General features: G+C 39.3%; 1 protein-coding gene across 2 annotated transcripts in view; it reads right to left on the bottom strand.

Annotated features, from left to right (window-relative positions):
* Positions 1 to 17,510, bottom strand: part of LOC114666914 (uncharacterized) — a 67,449-nt gene that overhangs the window by 22,041 nt on the left and 27,898 nt on the right. The window contains exons 3-4 of one of the 2 annotated variants that reach the window (XM_028821955.2): positions 12,547 to 12,843; positions 704 to 805 (exon numbers count right to left, since the gene is read on the bottom strand). In XM_028821955.2, the coding sequence (XP_028677788.1) occupies positions 704 to 805; positions 12,547 to 12,843 (399 nt within the window). The remainder of the gene's footprint in view (positions 1 to 703; positions 806 to 12,546; positions 12,844 to 17,510) is intronic. The other variant, XM_051920081.1, reaches the window with a different exon arrangement.

Below are 17,510 nucleotides of genomic sequence, written 5' to 3'. Positions count from 1 at the left end.
TAGCAGATCAGAGAATGTTGTCTAAGCTTTGGTCTATTATTGAAAATGCTAATCACCCACATCATAGTGTTGTGGTTGGACAGAGGAGCATTTTCAGCAGTAGACTGACTAGCATCAAGTGCTCCACTGAACACCACAGAAAATCCTTCCTCCCCACAGCCATCAAACTCTATAACTCCTTTTCCGGTCACTCACCCATACTTTAAGCTATTACCCTTTTTCTTTATTGGATATCCAGGTACATTTTTCAAGTACTTGAAATATGCAACATACTATATGTTCTTGTGCAATAAATTGTCTTCTCTTCACATGAGAATAACCTTATTTGTTCTCAGAATGTGCAATATTAACTTAAGGTGCAACACTATGCACTCTAGTCTGATACTTACACTTATTATACTCTATTTATATTTACATGATTACTTTATACTTGCTCTTAATATAACATGTCCCTTGTCTGTTGTTAAGTTGTAACATAAGTAATTTCCTTCGGGATTAATAAAGTTTTCTGGTTCTGATTCTGATACAGGGATGACCAGCTGATGCCAACTCTTCATCTGTATTGTGTCTTATCTTTTACTATATATATTTTTAGTAAGATCAAGAGCTTTTGCCTTTAATTAAATATTATTTTAGAAGAATAATGCATGTAGGAGGCATATTAAAAAATAAAAGAGAAAAATTCCCTTTATATCTAGCATACCTTGACAGATTTTCTTTGAAACTGCTTTCATGATTGCCAAGATGATGATGATGAGGACAGCAAAAGCCATAATACATAGTAAAATCTGGTAATTTGAGTTTTCTGAAATGAAAGAGATGCATATTTAATTGGTAGTTATTCATGTCATATCCATTTTTTTGAAAGTTCAGCGCAAAAGTAAATGAGTTGCTTGGGACCTTGGATGTAAGCAGACAAAATATTACTTTAAAGAAACCACTTCCATTCCAGGATTTGCTTACAAAATATTCTTTACCCCCTTCCTCTTTCTTTTTAGTCTTTAGCTCAGGTCACTGCTCAGGACAAGTGGTGTTTCTTTGATATCTACCCTTCCAGTATACTTGTTAAATTTGTAATTTTGGTAAACATACTAAGACTGAATTATTGTTGTTATCCCCTTTAAGACAATGTATCTTCCTTGTAGGCATGCGTGGATGTTGTTAGTTTTTTTGGTGTTTGTATTGCAGTTCTTTTTCAGTTCGTGCTTTATTGCACTTTTTAAAATAAAGTATTTCACATTAACACACTCACTGGATACCTTCTCTTCCTCTCTTTCTCCTTTAAGTAAACCAGTTTTTGCTCTGTATGCCCTTTTTATCGAGACACATCATAAACTAGTCCTCATTATGTTGACCTGGCAATCAGATCTTGTTTAACCTTCATTACTCTGTGGGGAAACTATTTTCGCTAACATCTACAGTTGCTGTTCTCACAATCTTGTATACCGCCATACTTATTCATTGTTTGTACTCTACCTCTAGGCAAGTTTTTTTATACTGGTCTCTGATTGCCTTTGTCATCTTTGTTCATGTGCTAGAGTTGGCACATTTTTCAAATGTTCTGGCACAATCTTCTCACTAACCCTTTGTTTCATCTGTTTTATCTGAAAGCCTGAGTATATCTGTGCCTTGTGAACCTCGAATTGTATTTGTCCTAGACCTGTCTTCCTTTACTCTTTTTTTTTTATCTGACATCTAATTTGCTTCAGATTTCCTAGTGGAAGTCTTTGTGGTGTCTCTCCTTCTCTTCAGAAGGTCAGATTTCATGTCAGCGGTTTGAGTGGTGACTCAGCGGAATAGTCACAAAATGAGTATATGGACTAATCTAATTAAACTGGTGCATGGATGGGTGGCTAAGAGAAGATATCTTCTTACTACTCTTAGTTTTTTCTTCTTATTTAGATGTCTTTTAGTGCTGTGGTGGTGGTCTGCCCTCTATGAGGTTTAGTGGAGCTCATGGTATGTGTTTTAATTTGTTGACACCTAAGAGTAGGGCTGGGTTGGGTTGGGAGGAGGGGGCATTGACAGGTTAGGGTTAGAGCTCATATCATCTAATCCACAACAACACAAGGTGCTTAAGTTTTCTTGTTTCTTCTGTACAATTTACTATAAAAATTTAAGAACCACACCATGGCATCAGTATCCTTGATAATAAATATCAGTGAATAGCTTTTCATTGTTTTCTCCTGGCAGGACTGTTATAATAGGATTCTTGGAAGAACACAGTTTTCTTTGAGGCTGTCTAAATACCACAGGCAGGTAAGCTTTTTTGGAGTTGTTGCATTTTGCAATTCAGTTTTTTTAGTTACTTTTTTAATCTTGAAATACTTCCTTACATATGTGTCTGTAATTTTGCAAATCAATTTCATCACAATATTTTATGCACATTTTTCTCTTGCGTGTTTCTATTTGTTTGTGTAAGGATGTTGACTTTCCTAGTTTCTCATGTCATTTAGAAGCTAGTTAATCTGGGCACATGCACCCCACTGACTGACTATAGTCAGTGGTAGAGGGCCCCTTTGCAACCAGCAACAAGGTCTGGGTAACCACTATGATCTTCTTTAAGGAGTTTGTTCCACGATAGATCACCACAAATAATTGACCACTATATTTCAGATTTTGATTAAAATTGCTGTATCTCACTGTGGTATAGCAGGTCTGCAGCTCAGAAAACCTGGCCATTTTAATAAATATGTAATGGGGAGTGGGAGCAGGTGTGGGCAGTCTGCTATGAAGATGCCCCATCTCCGGGTTGGTAAGAGGTGGCCAAGCATCTGAGCGTTGCCTAGCTGTCACGTGCCAGCAGTCTGATTGCCTTATTATCAGCCTGGGGAGACAATCAGATGATTGCATCTGCAACTGCTCCCCAGCCTATAAAGGGGAGCACAAAAATAAAAAAGTAATATAAAAGTTAAATAAGAAAGAAAAAGAAAAGTTGGTGAACAGAGTAGAAGCAGGTGGACTGTATTAGAGCCCCAAGGAGGACTGAGTAGCCATTGCTTAGGAGGAGACTGAGGGTTGCTCCATTATGCTCTGGAGGTGCTCTCGCCGGGAGGAGCCTTTGAGATGGCAGCTGTGGATGTACAGAGTGTCTGTGCCGGGTGAAGCCTGGATTGGCAGCAGTTTGGGCGGGAGCTGTGGGATAGGCAGCAGGGTACATGGGCCAGTTGAGATGGGTGTCTGCATCTGCTGGTCAACATCTCTCCAGGCTGTGAGGTCAAGATAGGATAAGCCAGAGAGGCATCAGTTTTAAGGGAAGGCAGCAGCGCTTATGGCTTTAAAAATTAGTTTCCTGCACTCTGTTGTTTTAACCTCATTTTTAACTGATTTATTTTCTATTTATTTGGTCATTTTAACCTCCACATGAACACTTTTTTATGGATTTATTTATTGACAGTTTTGATCACTTCACTTTGGGACACTTGTTTTGTGCATTTTGTATATAATAAAAGCACTTGCACTTTTCACCATCCCCTTGCATGGTGTGTTTTGTCCTCATCTGCCATGCTCATCCCGGTCATGATTATCAATGGTGTTCAAGAGGTTCTCAAAAACGAAGAGAGAGCAAGGAGCTGACCCGTATCGTCACACTCACATGTCAAAGTCACTGGTGTGAGTAAAAATTTCCTATGCCTTATAATTTTTGAGTTATGGGGGGATGAAAATTAAAGTTTCTTCCGGGGCTCTTCTGGGATTAGGGGCTTTGAAACTTAAGTTTCATTAGATTCAAAATAGATCCACCCCTGACCATAGACATATATGTAAAGCAAACTCCTTTGAGTTCAACATATATTCACTAATATTATGATTATAATAATATTATTACTGGACTATTCACTAAATGCTACTAGGGCTCCTTTATACCAATGACATTACACCTGTGTAATACGTTACTGTGACTGCCAAGTTTTCTTTTCCTTCTTTTAAATTTTCTTCATTTTTAGTTATTATGTTGTGTTTTCAGACCACAACTATAAAAACAGAGTATAGATTAAACAAAAAATATGCACAGAGTGGCGCTAATAAATATAACTCAGTTTCTATCTTGAATACCCATAACACACATACAATTCAGTTCTGCTCTTCCGAAACATTAAATATGGCTTTATTAAATGTTAGAGCATTAACCAACAAGACGTTTTCCATCAACGATCTTATTAGTGATAGTAAAATTGATTTTGTTGCAAGTGAAACGTGGCTTAGCTCTGATGGTGCGGCTGTTTTAATCGAATCTGCGCCTCTGAATTACAGCTTTGCTCATGAGGATTACCAAGTTAAGAAAGGCGGCGGTTTAGCAAACATTTGCTCGAGACGGTTAAAATGTAAAGATGTCAGTTTTGGTAAATTAAAGTCCTTTGAGTATCTTGCTGTTGTTATTCATGGAGTTTCTCAGTTTCTAGTATTATCCATTGTGGCAGGAGGCTGGGGGCCAGACCTGGCCGGGACACCTGGAAGGAGATCTATACGTCCTTTGGGCCATGAGGGGGCAACCGCCCTGGATAGCAAGGGGACCACAGGGAAGTAGCAGGGAAGCTGAAACCCATGGGGGCCTGTGGCTACCGCCAGGGGGTGCCCCAAACATCATAAAGCCCGGGAGATCTACACTTCTGGCACAACTGGGAAGGTGGAGGAAGGACCTTCCAGCAATGCCTGGAATGCTTCCGGGTGCTCATGCGGCACTTCCGCCACACCAGGAAGTGCCGCCAGAAGAATGCCAGTGAGCACCTGGAGCACATCCGGGTTATTATAAAGAGAGCCGCCTTCCTACAGTCAAGGAGCAAGAGTCAGGAGCTGGAGGTGGACGAAGCTCCAGTGACAGGAGGAAGAAATGCTGGCCCACTGACATTTGAGAGGCCCATATTTAGGGGTGTTTGGTGCGGGAGCACTATGTGCTGTGCGGGACTGTGTTGGGACTTTGGGTGAAAATAAGCGTGTGTTTTATAACCATGCTGGTTTTAGTCTGATGGTGTTTGGGTGACCTCTCACACCGGGTACAGATCTCCTAAATACAGTGGGTGTTTCTTTAAGGAATTCTCAGACTTGGTGTCAATTGTAATTATGAACTATGACACATTCCTAATAGTTGGTGACTTTAACTTTCATATTGATAATCAGTGTGACCCAAAAGTAAAAGAATTCATGAATCTCCTGGACTCTTTTGATTTGAGCCAGCATGTTAGTCAGCCTACACACAAAGAAGGGCATACGTTAGACTTAGTAATTACTAAAGGACTAAAAGTTGATGTGAAGCAAATCATTGATATTGGTCTATCAGACCATTTTCTCTTACTATTTAATACAGAAATAATAATAGAAAATATTCAAGAGAAGCATATTGTTAAAAAACGCTTCTTTGATTCATCAGCAGCTTCAAAATTTTCAAACATTCTAAGTAACCAGTCCATTTGTAGTGCTTACTACAATAGTGAGGATAATGTAAATAGTAAGGTGGAAAATTTTAATACTAAGGTGAGAGCTGCTACTGAAATAGTTGCACCTGAAAAGATAGTTAAAAAATCTTCTAGCACTATTATACCATGGAAGACTCAAAGAGTGTCTGATCTAAAAAGAACATGCCAGAGAGCTGAGTGTAAATGGAGAAAAACTAAACTGATTATCCACTATGAGATATTGAAGGTTAAAATAACAGAATACAACAATATAGTCCGTCTTGAGAGGTGGTGTTATCTCTCTAGAATTATAAATAACAATGCTAGCAGTCCCAGAGTCTTATTCTCCACAATTGATCGTCTGCTAAACCCAGGTCACTCAAAGGAATGCCTCCAAAATACTTCCAGTGAAACTTGTGAGTTTTTTGCTGTATTTTTTAATCAAAAAATTAATGATATTAGAAATAATATAGTACATCTCCCCAATACTGATCCTCTTAAACCCCAGTACTCCATTCTAAACAAATTAAATTATTTCACCAGGATAGATTTACCTGATTTATATAAAATAATTTCTCAACTGAGACCATCCACCTGCGTCTTTGACCCAATACCAACAAGTTTTTTCAAAGAAGTATCGGGCGTGCTAATTGATAGTATTTTTGACTTAGTAAATTCGTCATTAGATACGGGGGTCTTCCCAGACTGTCTTAAGACTGCTGTAGTTAAACCCCTGCTGAAGAAAAATAATCTGAACTCCTCTGCTTTTGAAAATTTTACACCTACTTCTAACCTGCCATTCTTAAGTAAAATCCTAGAAAAGGCAGTCATTACGCAGCTTAATGATCACCTCAATAAACATGCTATTCTTGATAAGTTTCAGTTGGGTTTCAGAACAAATCACAGTACAGAAACTCCACTTGTTAAAGTAGTAAATGACTTGCAGGTAAATGCAGACAGAGGCCATTTATCTGTTCTCGTTCTCCTAGATCTGAGTGCCGCATTTGATACCATTGATCACAATATTTTTAGAAATTGCCTTAGTCAATGGGTGGGCCTCTCTGGCAGTATCTTAAATTGGTTTGAATCCTATCTGGCAGGTAGAAAATTCTTTGTAAGTTGTAGTAATTATAACTTCAAAAACCCATGATATTCTATATGGTGTTCCAAAAGGCTCTATCCTTGGTGTGCTGCTCTTTTGATTTACATGCTTCCGTTATGTCAGATTATCTCGGGGCATAACGTGAGCTACCACAGCTATGCTGATGACACCCAACACTCTTGATTCACTGACACAATGTCTTACTTGTGTTTCTGGATGGATGAGTAGTAATTTTCTCAAACTAAATAAGGAGAAAACAGAAATTTTAGTGATTGGCAAAAATGGATATAATGAGGTTATTAGAAATAAAATTGATACATTAGGATTAAAAGTCAAGACGGAGGTAAAGAATTTAGGGGTAACTATTGATTCTTACCTGAATTTTAAATCACATATTAATCAGATTACTAGGACAGCATTTATTCACTTAAGAAATATAGCAAAGTTAGACCTCTTATAACATTGCAAGATGCTGAGAAATTACTTCACGCTTTGTTTTCAGTCGGTAATGCTTTCCTCTCAGGACTACCCAACAAAGACATCAATCAATTGCAACTAGTGCAGAATGCAACTGCTAGAATTTTAACTAGGAAAAGAAAATCTGAGCACATTTCTCCAGTTTTGATGTTACTACATTGGTTACCTATGCCATTTAGAATTGACTTTATCCATCCATCCATCCATTATCCAATCCGCTATATCCTAACTACAGGGTCACGAAGGTCTGCTGGAGCCAATCCCAGCCAATATAGGGCCCAAGGCAGGAAACAAACCCCGCAGGGCGCGCACACACACACACCAAGTACACACTAGGGACAATTTTAGTATCGCCACTGCACCTAACCTGCATGTCTTTGGACTGTGGGAGGAAACCAGAGCACCCGGAGGAAACCCACGCAGACAAAGGGAGAACATGCAAACTCCATGCAGGGAGAGCCCGGGAAGCGAACTTGGGTCTCCTAACTGCGAGGAAGCAGCGCTACTGACTTTATCCATCCATCCATTATCCAACCTGCTATATCTTAACTACAGGGTCACAGGGGTCTGCTGGAGCCAATTCCAGCCAACACAGGACGCAAGGCAGTTAACAAACCCAAGGCAGGGCGCCAGCCCACTGCAAGAATTGACTTTAAAATACTGCTTATGGTTTACAAAGCCTTAAATAATCTCGCTCCATCTTATATTTCAGAATGTCTTACACCTTATACTCCAAATCGTAACCTTAGATCTTCAAATGAGTGTCTGCTTATAATTCCAAGAGCTAAACTTAAAAGAAGTGGTGAGGTGGCCTTCTGCTGTTATGCACCTAAACTCTGGAATGGCTTGCCAATAGGAATTTGCCACGCTAACACTGCTGAAAACACAGTATTTCAACATGGCTTTCTCATAGCTTCATTTTAGTTTAATCCTGATGCTCTGTATATTCAATTAATTATCATTATTATTTATGATGGCTTCAAAATCCGTACTAACCCCTACTTTCTCTTCTGTTTTTTATTCTGGTTTTCTGTGGTGGTGATCTGCGCCACCACCACCTAATCAAAGCACTGTGATGTCCCTACATTGATGGATGAAAGGCCAGAAGTCCACATGACCGTCATCATCAAGTTCTTCCATGAGAACCCTGAATACAATGAGGACTGATTGAGGTCATTTATGTTAGGTTGAATGCCTAGAGGGGGCTGGGCGGTCTAGTGGCCACGGAACCCCTGTAGATTTTATTTTTTTTCTCTATATAAATAAATGTTGATGTTGTCTATCTATCTATCTATCTATCTATCTATCTATCTATCTATCTATCTATCTATCTATCTATCTATCTATCTATCTATCTATCTATCTCTGTCTGTCTGTCTGTCTGTCTGTCTGTCTGTCTGTCTGTCTGTCTGTCTGTCTGTCTGTTTATGCATTTATTTATTAAAAGAGTTTCTGTAAAAGACCAAATTTCCCCCTGGGGATAAATAAAGTTCTATCTGTCTATCTCCCTTTTTGTTTAGTAAATTTGCCTGTCAGGACTTAACACCACATGCCATTTTGACTGTCTTGCTGTCACTGCTACCATAGCTAATGTTGTTTGACATTTTTTTTCTTCTCACACTTGCTAGTCATGTGGTGTTAGGTTTTCTACATTTGTAGATAATTTATTAAACTATACAATGGGTTGCCATAATTTACTTTTATTTACTCTCCTAAACACATTCTTTTTCTCTGATGGTGTGGAAGTTAAATACAATTTGTTTTATTTTATTTTGCAAGAACTGTGAAAAATACCAAGATATACACCTTTCTCTTTTCTTCTGGTTGTACAATTTAAAACAATACACATTGTGTTAAAGTACTGGGAAACAGAATGTGTGCATTTAGCATTAGCTATCCTGTTTTTGCCACTAGTAAATAGCTGTGTTGTTTTCCTATAAAATATCCTGAAAATTAACTTGTGTTATTCAGACTGTAAGTACACACCTCCTTTTGTTAATTAATATTATGGCTTACTTTTCTTCTGCAGTGTCTCCTGGGAGCTATTCATGTTGGTGTGATGTTTTACCTGTGATGAGTCCAGGTCATATCGCTCAGAAAACCATTTTGTTTCATTTTTGTTTGTTTTTCATTCTGACAGTGATGCCACTGTAGCACAGTTCTGCATACTTGTTTGTTTAGGGCACCGCTATTTGTTCCCTTGGCCACAGCCAGATTGTTTATGGCTGCAAAGCCCACTATCATGTTATCATTATAAAAGCTTCCAAATTTAAAATTAAAAAAATAATAATAATTTTAGGGATGGTTAACACTAGAATTACCAAAGCCTATGAAAAAACTTGTAAAACCGGCCCACCTTAAATCCCTTCGCACCTCTCTGTCAGCGTAAATGTGTCGATAGAGGCAAGCAGCAAACGGCCTGCTATTCCATCCCCCACACCAAGACAAGCAGCAAGCAGCCTGCTATTTCATCCCCTCACCGCCGCAGAATGTGCACTAAGCTCCCCCAGCTCATGCCTTGATTATCTGGCAGTGAAGTGCTGGAGTTTTAGAGTGGAAATGATAGATCATTATTTGGAACACATGCATTTCATTTGTGTTCCATTTCTACAATAATCTTTGTAAACACATTGTTAAAACAGAACTATATTTGTCATTTTTTTACTAAATTATGAAAAACTTTTCATATTCCATTTGTAGCCTAGAGACCAAAACTACACACAGTACTCCAGAAGAGGCCTCACCAGTGCGAAATAATACAAAAATTATTGTGAAAGAGTGCAATAAAAATTTTTGGACTTGTAGGAATATGTTGTTGTAGTATTATGACTAAAATGCTAACTAGAACTCTTACCCTAAGAACTTAACTGATGGTGAGATTTTGCTGTTTACCCAACTTGTCTATTTTCCCAGAGCAGCATTGCAAGGTACCAGAAAACAACTACTTGAAAATTAATGGATTCCAGGATCAATGATTGTACTTGTGAGAACGAGGTTTTGTTATATCAGATGTGGCGGACGGCTGGGGAGCCTGCCCAGCCAGGATTCCAGGAAGGATCAGGAGAGAGACAATACCTCCCCTGGGCCATGAGAGGGCAGCTGCCCTGGTCTGCATCGGGGACGCCAGGAAGTGCCCAGAGGATTGTGGAGCCTGGAATGCAGCACTTTCACCACACTCGGAAATGCTGCCGGAAGAAATTCCAGGCACACCCAAAGTGCTTCTGGGTGCTCATGCGGCACTTCCGCCACACCAGGAAGTACCACCAGAAGATCATTGCAAAGCACCTGGAGCACATCCGGGGCATTATAAAAGGGGCCACCTCACTCCATTAGTCGAGTCGGGAGGAAGAAGACAGAGCTTGTGAGAGGAGGAGTGAGGGCGACAGAAGAGTAGAAGAAGGAGAAAGAAAGGGACAGAGTGGTTGCTAGAAGGGTATTGTGAGGTGCTGTGTACTCTGAAGAAAATATTAAACGTGTGTGTTTTTATGGATATCTGGTGTTTGTCTGTCTGTGTTAGGGGACTGAACTTCCACACAAATGTTATTTTTTGTTCTATCTAAAACCATTTTGTACGTTGTTAAAGTAAAAATTAACCTATAATTTTATCATTTTACAACTGCTCCAAGGTCTGCTCTTTCACTTTGCATTCTTAGTGCAGATTGAATATTGCAGCAGCAGATGTGCAGCAGGTTAGGGTGATAAAGGATAAAGATGTAAACGTACTCACAAGCGAGGAGAGTGTGTTGAGCAGATGGAAAGAGTACTTTGAGAGGCTGATGAATGAAGAGAACGAGAGAGAAAAGAGGTTGGATGATGTGGAGATAGTGAATCAGGAAGTGCAATGGATTAGAAAGGAGGAAGTAAGGACAGCTATGAAGTGGATGAAAAATGAAAAGGCCGTTGGTCCAGATGACATACCTATGGAAGCATGGAGGTGTTTAGGAGAGATGGCAGTGGAGTTTTTACCCAGATTGTTTAATGGAATCTTGGAAAGTGAGAGGATGCCTGAGGAGTGGAGAAGAAGTGTACTGGTGCTGATATTTAAGAATAAGGGGGATATGCAGAACTGCAGTCACTACAGGGGAATAAAATTGATGAGCCACGGCATGAAGTTATGGGAAAGAGTAGTGGAAGCTAGGTTAAGAAGTGAGGTGATGATTAGTGAGCAGCAGTATGGTTTCATGCCAAGAAAGAGCACCACAGATGCAATGTTTGCTCTGAGGATGTTGATGGAGACGTTTAGAGAAGGCCAGAAGGAGTTGCATTGTGTCATTGTGGACCTGGAGAAAGCATATGACAGGGTGCTTCGAGAGGAGCTGTGGTATTGTTTGAGGAAGTCAGGAGTGGCAAAGAAGTATGTAAGAGTTGTACAGGATATGTATGAGGGAAGTGTGACCGTGGTGAGATCTGCAGTAGGAGTGACGGATGCATTCAAGTTGGAGGTGGGATTACAGGGATCGGCTCTGAGCCCTTTCTTATTTGCAATAGCGATGGACAGGTTGACAGACGAGATTAGACAGTAGTCCCTGTGGACTATGATGATTGCTGATGATATTGTGATCTTTAGCGAGAGTAGGGAGCAGGTTGAGGAGAACCTGGAGAGGTGGAAATATGCTCTAGAGAGGAGAGGAATGAAGGTCATTAGGAACAAGACAGAATACATGTGTGTAAATGAGAGGGAGATCAGTGGAATGGTGAGGATGCAGGGAGTAGAGTTGGCGAAGGTGGATGAGTTTAAATACTTGGGATCAACAGTACAGAGTAATGGGGATTGTGGAAGAGAGGTGAAAAAGAGAGTGCAAGCAGGGTGGAATGGGTGGAGAAGAGTGTCAGGAGTAATTTGTGACAGACGGGTATCAGCAAGAGTGAAAGGGAAGGTCTACAGGACGGTAGTGAGTCCAGCTATGTTATATGGGTTGGAGACGGTGGCACTGACCAGAAAGCAGGAGACAGAGCTGGAGGTAGCAGAGTTAAAGATGCTAAGATTTGCACTGGATGTGACGAGGATGGATAGGATTAGAAATGAGTACATTAGAGGGTCAGCTCAAGTTGGACGGTTGGGTGACAAAGTCAGAGAGGTGAGATTGTGTTGGTTTGAACATGTGCAGAGGAGAGATGCTTGGTATATTGGGAGAAGGATGCTAAGGATAGAGCTGCCAGGGAAGAGGAAATGAGGAAGGCCTAAGTGAAGGTTTATGGATGTGGTGAGAGAGCACATGCAGGTGATGGGTGTAACAGAACACGATGCAGAGGACAGAAAGATATGGAAGAAGATGATCCGCTGTGGCAACCCCTAACGGGAGCAGCCAAAAGAAGAAGAGGTGCAGATTGCATCTTTTACTTTTAAAAAAGACTTGAGCAGAGACATAAAGTTATGTTATTATTTAAGTATAAAATAGTAAAGATTCAAAAACAGTATTTAATGGAGGCCTACTGGTGTATAACAGTATTTATATTCATTTCAGCCTAGACTTGTAGAACAGGCATTCTTCTAAAAAGTATATATTTGCATGCAGTAACTTAGTTTAATTCCAACTCCATTTCAAAACAGGTATATAAACAGTATGTTAAACTCACCATTTTTGTCCAATTGGCAGACGTCTTCAAAGAGTATGCCATTCCAGCCCCAGCTATCTTCATTGCTAATGTTGCATACCAGTGTGGTATTGTCTTCGGAGACTGTAAATTCCAGGTGAATTTCTTGGCGGCCATTGTTTTGTGACTGAATATCTGGCTTATCACATACAACAGTGTTTTGTTGATATAAGCAGGTAATGTTGGAGGTAACATTCTTCAGGGAACATGTAACAGAGATGCTGCATGAGGTTGTTGTAGCATTGTTAAGCCGTGGTTGCAGCTCTGGCTTAGCTAGAACTGTTTATTAAAAAAACAAAGATGCATTTAAGTGTGATTAACTGAATGGAATAAGAAAGCTCTTAATATACATTGCAAAAAAAAAGCTATGATTAGTATGTAGGAATTATTAAACTAGTATGTAATCTTTTCATCCTTTTTCATGTACTCTTGTGACCTAGCAGAATATTTGGAAAATTAACAAATATTTTTGAAGAAAAGTACACTGTAAGAGGTTTAAGATTGTCTAAAAAGCTTAATACAAGCCTGCCTTTCTGTGGTACCTCTTTATATGGCAATCATAATGATGTAACATTTTGCAATGATTGTGAGTATTTGGGCAGCAACAGGCACACACAATACACAATATGGCTATAGACATGCTAATCTATCCATCCATCCATTTTCTGTCACTTATCTGGGTCAGGGTCATAGGGGTAGCAGTCTAAGCAAAGGTGCCCAGACATCACCTTTCCCTGCCACATCCTCCAACTCCACAGGGGGGATACCGAGGCGGTGCCAGACCAGCCTTGAGATGTAATCTTTCTAGAGTGTTCTGGGTCTGCTCTGAGTCCTGTTCATGCCCGAAACACCTACCCAGAGAGGCATCCTAATCAGATTTTAATGCCACCTCAACTGGCTCTTTTCATTGCAGAAGACTAGCTCCTCTACTTTGAGCTCCTCATGAATGTCTGCACTTCTTACCCTAACTCTAAGGCCCTTTGAAAGAAGCTGATATCTGATGCTTATATCGGCAAATGAATTCTTCTGGTCACTACCCACAGCTCATGACCAATGGTTGAGGGTATGAATGCAGATCAATGGGTAACTTAAGAACTTCATCTTTCAGCTCAGCTCTGTGTCCACCAAAACCGAATGGTACAATGTTCGCATAACTGTGGACAATCCACTTGTCAATCCCTTCTTCCCTTTCTTGTGTACAAGACTGAGATATTTAAATACTTCCGCTTACGGCAGCACTTCATCTTCAACCAGATGAGGGTACTTCACACTTTTCTGGCTGAGAACCATGACCTTAGACTTGGAAGTACATTCCTCATCCTGAAGTCACACCCTGGTGAAGCTGACAAGGCCATATCATCTGCAAAAAGCACAGATGTGATCCTGAGGTCACAGAATTGGACACTTTCCACTCCTTTGTTGCACCTAGAAATTTTGTCCATAAAAATTATTTAAAGCATCAGTGACAAAGGGCAGCCCTGATGGATTCCCACACACAACAGGAATAAGTTAAGAGTGCAAAATCATCAAGCACCTGTGATAAAAGCTCATTTTAAAATGTCATTGCAATGACCTTATCATCCTAAAATTAAAAAAGAATAACAGAAAAGGTACATAAATCTGCACAAAAATGTCATTGTAAAAAAACTGAAATCAGGACACTTGTAAGTATCATTTTCATGTGTTGCTAGAAAATACATTTTAGGTCAAGTAAAATGGGCTTTGATATCATACCATCTATAAACATACTTTGGCACATGTATATAGATGGTAAGAAGTTATGTTCCCCAGGGCCACAGTGCAATATTTAGACAATAAATAATATAACACAACAATACAGAGAGAAGGTAATTTTACATAACATAAGGGAATGCAGAACAAGGAACAACATCTGTACATATGAATATCATATATACAAAAAGCAATCAGTGATGACACTAGATATACAAATGGACAAGAAATTAATAACAGAACAGTAATTAGATAAGAGCCTATGATAAAGGAGCACAAGCATTGTGTTTAGCGGCCTGCTTGCCTGTGGAAAGAAGTCATTTGGTCTAGCAGTGTTAGTCCTACTGTTTAAAGGTGTGTCCAGTGTTTGTGATTTTTCATAGTTTCTGTGTAAAAAAAAATATTGCTATTCACTTACTGACCCATGTCTTTTTCTCACTATATTTTAAGTTTTTGTAAGTCATTACTCTGTAACATTAAACACAAATTAAACCACACCACAACTAACTTTCCTACCCCCACTGTCCAAGGCTCAACCAACAGAATATCTGAAAATTGAGTTCAATAAGGAATGGTAATTAGAACAATCTAGAGATGAACAGGCCATTAAGCCCAACAAAGCTTGCCAGTCCTATCCAATTAATTCTTCCAAAATAACATCAACTCTAGTTTTAAAAGTCCCTAAAGTCCTACTGTATACCACACTACTTGGTAGTTTATTCCATGTGATTATGTAAAAATAAAAACTTCCTAATGTTTGTGCAAACTTTACCCTTAACAAGTTTCCAACTATATCCCTGTGTTCTTGATGAACTCATTTTAAAACAACAGTCATGATCCTCTGTACTAATTCCCTTCATGATTTTAAACACTTCAATCATGTCACCTCTTAATCTTCTTTTGCTTAAACTGAAAAGTCTCTGCTCTTTTAATCTTTACTCATAACTCATTCTCCTGTAGCTCTGAAATCAGCCTAGTCGCTCTTCTCTGGATCTTTTCTAGCACTGCTATGCCCTTTTTGTAGCCTGGAGACCAAAACGGCACACATTACTCCAGATGAGGCCTCACCCGTGCATTATAAAGCTTGACCCTAACTTCCTTGGACTTGTACTCCATACATCATGTTATATAACGTAACATTCTGTTAGCCTTCTTAATGGCTTCTGAACACTGTCTTGAAGTTGATAGTGTCAAGTCCACTATGAATCCTAAACTCTTCTCATAATTTGTACTTTTGATTTTCAGACATCCTCTTGTATATTCAAGCCTAACATTTATACTTCTTATGTGTAGTACTTTACATTCATTGACATTAATTTTCATCTCCCATAAATCTGACAAAGCCTATATACTGTCCAAGTCCCTCTCTAATGATTCAACAGATTCAAGGTTATCTACCAATGCTCCAAGTTTGGCATCATCCGCAAATTTAACCATCTTGTTACTCGTATTCCTATCCAAATCATTTATGTATTTTTTAAATTAAGCACTGCATCCCTATAGAACACTTCTCTTGACATCAGCCAATTCTGATAAGGTTTCTCACACTATAACTCTCTGTTTCCTATGTCTGAGCCAACTGTGAAGGTGTTTAGAGAAGTGTGTGGAATGGTGAAGGTGAAAGTATTTTGGATTTTGGCTAAGCAATCTAAATGCATGTGTTCACCAACCCAATCAAGAAGGAAGGAATGGAGTCAGTAACATTTTAATCCAGTGGAGTTAAGAGTATGAAAGTTATGATATACTAAACTAAGCCTGGGCACGCTATTGTAAGCCAAGACAAAGCAATACTGAGCAAGGTAAAACAAGACACAATATGAAGGGTAAAAGATAAGATAAGAATGGTTTATTTATAAGGATGCACGACTGAAGCATGTTGGAAAACATAAAGGTGCTGTTCTGGGGAATGCCACATAACACGACATTATCTGACAGTAGGTGACTTCTTGTACAAGTAAAAGAAAGTACTGATTTATGTGCACCTACTTTATCATATGTTATTCCCAATTTGCCAGCATGAATTCATATGTTATGAGTTCAACATGATATATATGATGATCACGTGGAAATTTCAGTATGTCCCTACAGCTGGCACAAATTAATTGAAGGTAAGTCTCTCTCTACTCTGCACAACTTTTTCTGTCTCATCACTAAAGACAATTCCTTGGCCATGTCAGTGAGCTGAATTCACTTTCACAAGCCCGGACCATTCCTCGACTTTCCTAACCTTGTGGCATACAGTAATGTGGTAATGAAAAACCAAATCACAGTAGGTATATTACTCCAATAAGGTTTTGCTCCTTATCATTAACAATGTTCAGGTCATGATTTTTGCCGCTCATAACAAGGAATTCAGGAAGTAAACCAAATATATGGATTCATGTTTGTTTTGTTACATCTTGGCTTTTCCATTAGAGTTAATCAGCCAAATTTGGGATTCAAATAGGGCAGAGTGGTAGCTCTATGGCTAAGGATCTGCACTGGTATCTGGAAGGTTGCCTTTTCAAATTCCGTTTTTGCCAGAAGGGATCCTATTCGGTTGGGCCCTTGAGCAAGACTCTTAACCTGAAAATTGCTCCAGGGATTCTGTACAATGACTGACCTTACGCTCTAACACCCAGAGGTCATGCAAAAAGACAATTTCCTCTCGGGAATTAACAAAGTATATCAAACCATACCCTATTTTTTAAATCCTCCAATTTCCACTGTTTATGCTTGCTTAATGTCACTTCTTTCACTTGTTGGTGATGACAGGATTGGAACTAGTGTGATCATTTGCCATCCTTGAAATGTTACTACTTGGCATACATTCTTAAATCACTCCTTCAGCTCTGCTGAAATATTGAACATTTAGATGATTACTAGTGCCTGTCCATTCCTCAAGACACATTTCATCAGCTTCTTTGTGATCCATTCATGAATGATCTGTTTCCAACCTAAGAGCTACTATTGCCTCAATATTTTTGGGGTTTTGTTTGGTCCATTCACAATGACCCAATGTGTTTGAAAATCCAAAGCAGAGATGCTGGCATTAATATGGCAGCACTTCAGATCTAATGCCACTTTCAAAGTCAACTTTCTTCACTCTTATATATTTCCTTCTGAGTTGGAAAAAGATTTCATTGCTACCTGCCCACTTTCTTTAATTAGCATTGTTTGCACAGAAGATCCTGAATCTGCAAGACAGATGTATCTAATAGAGTGACCATAACAGC

The sequence above is a fragment of the Erpetoichthys calabaricus genome, chromosome 16, assembly GCF_900747795.2.
Source record: "Erpetoichthys calabaricus chromosome 16, fErpCal1.3, whole genome shotgun sequence".
In the NCBI taxonomy this organism is placed as follows: domain Eukaryota; kingdom Metazoa; phylum Chordata; class Cladistia; order Polypteriformes; family Polypteridae; genus Erpetoichthys; species Erpetoichthys calabaricus.
Note: the sequence above shows the minus strand (reverse complement) of the source record. Positions and strands in the feature narration are given on the sequence as shown.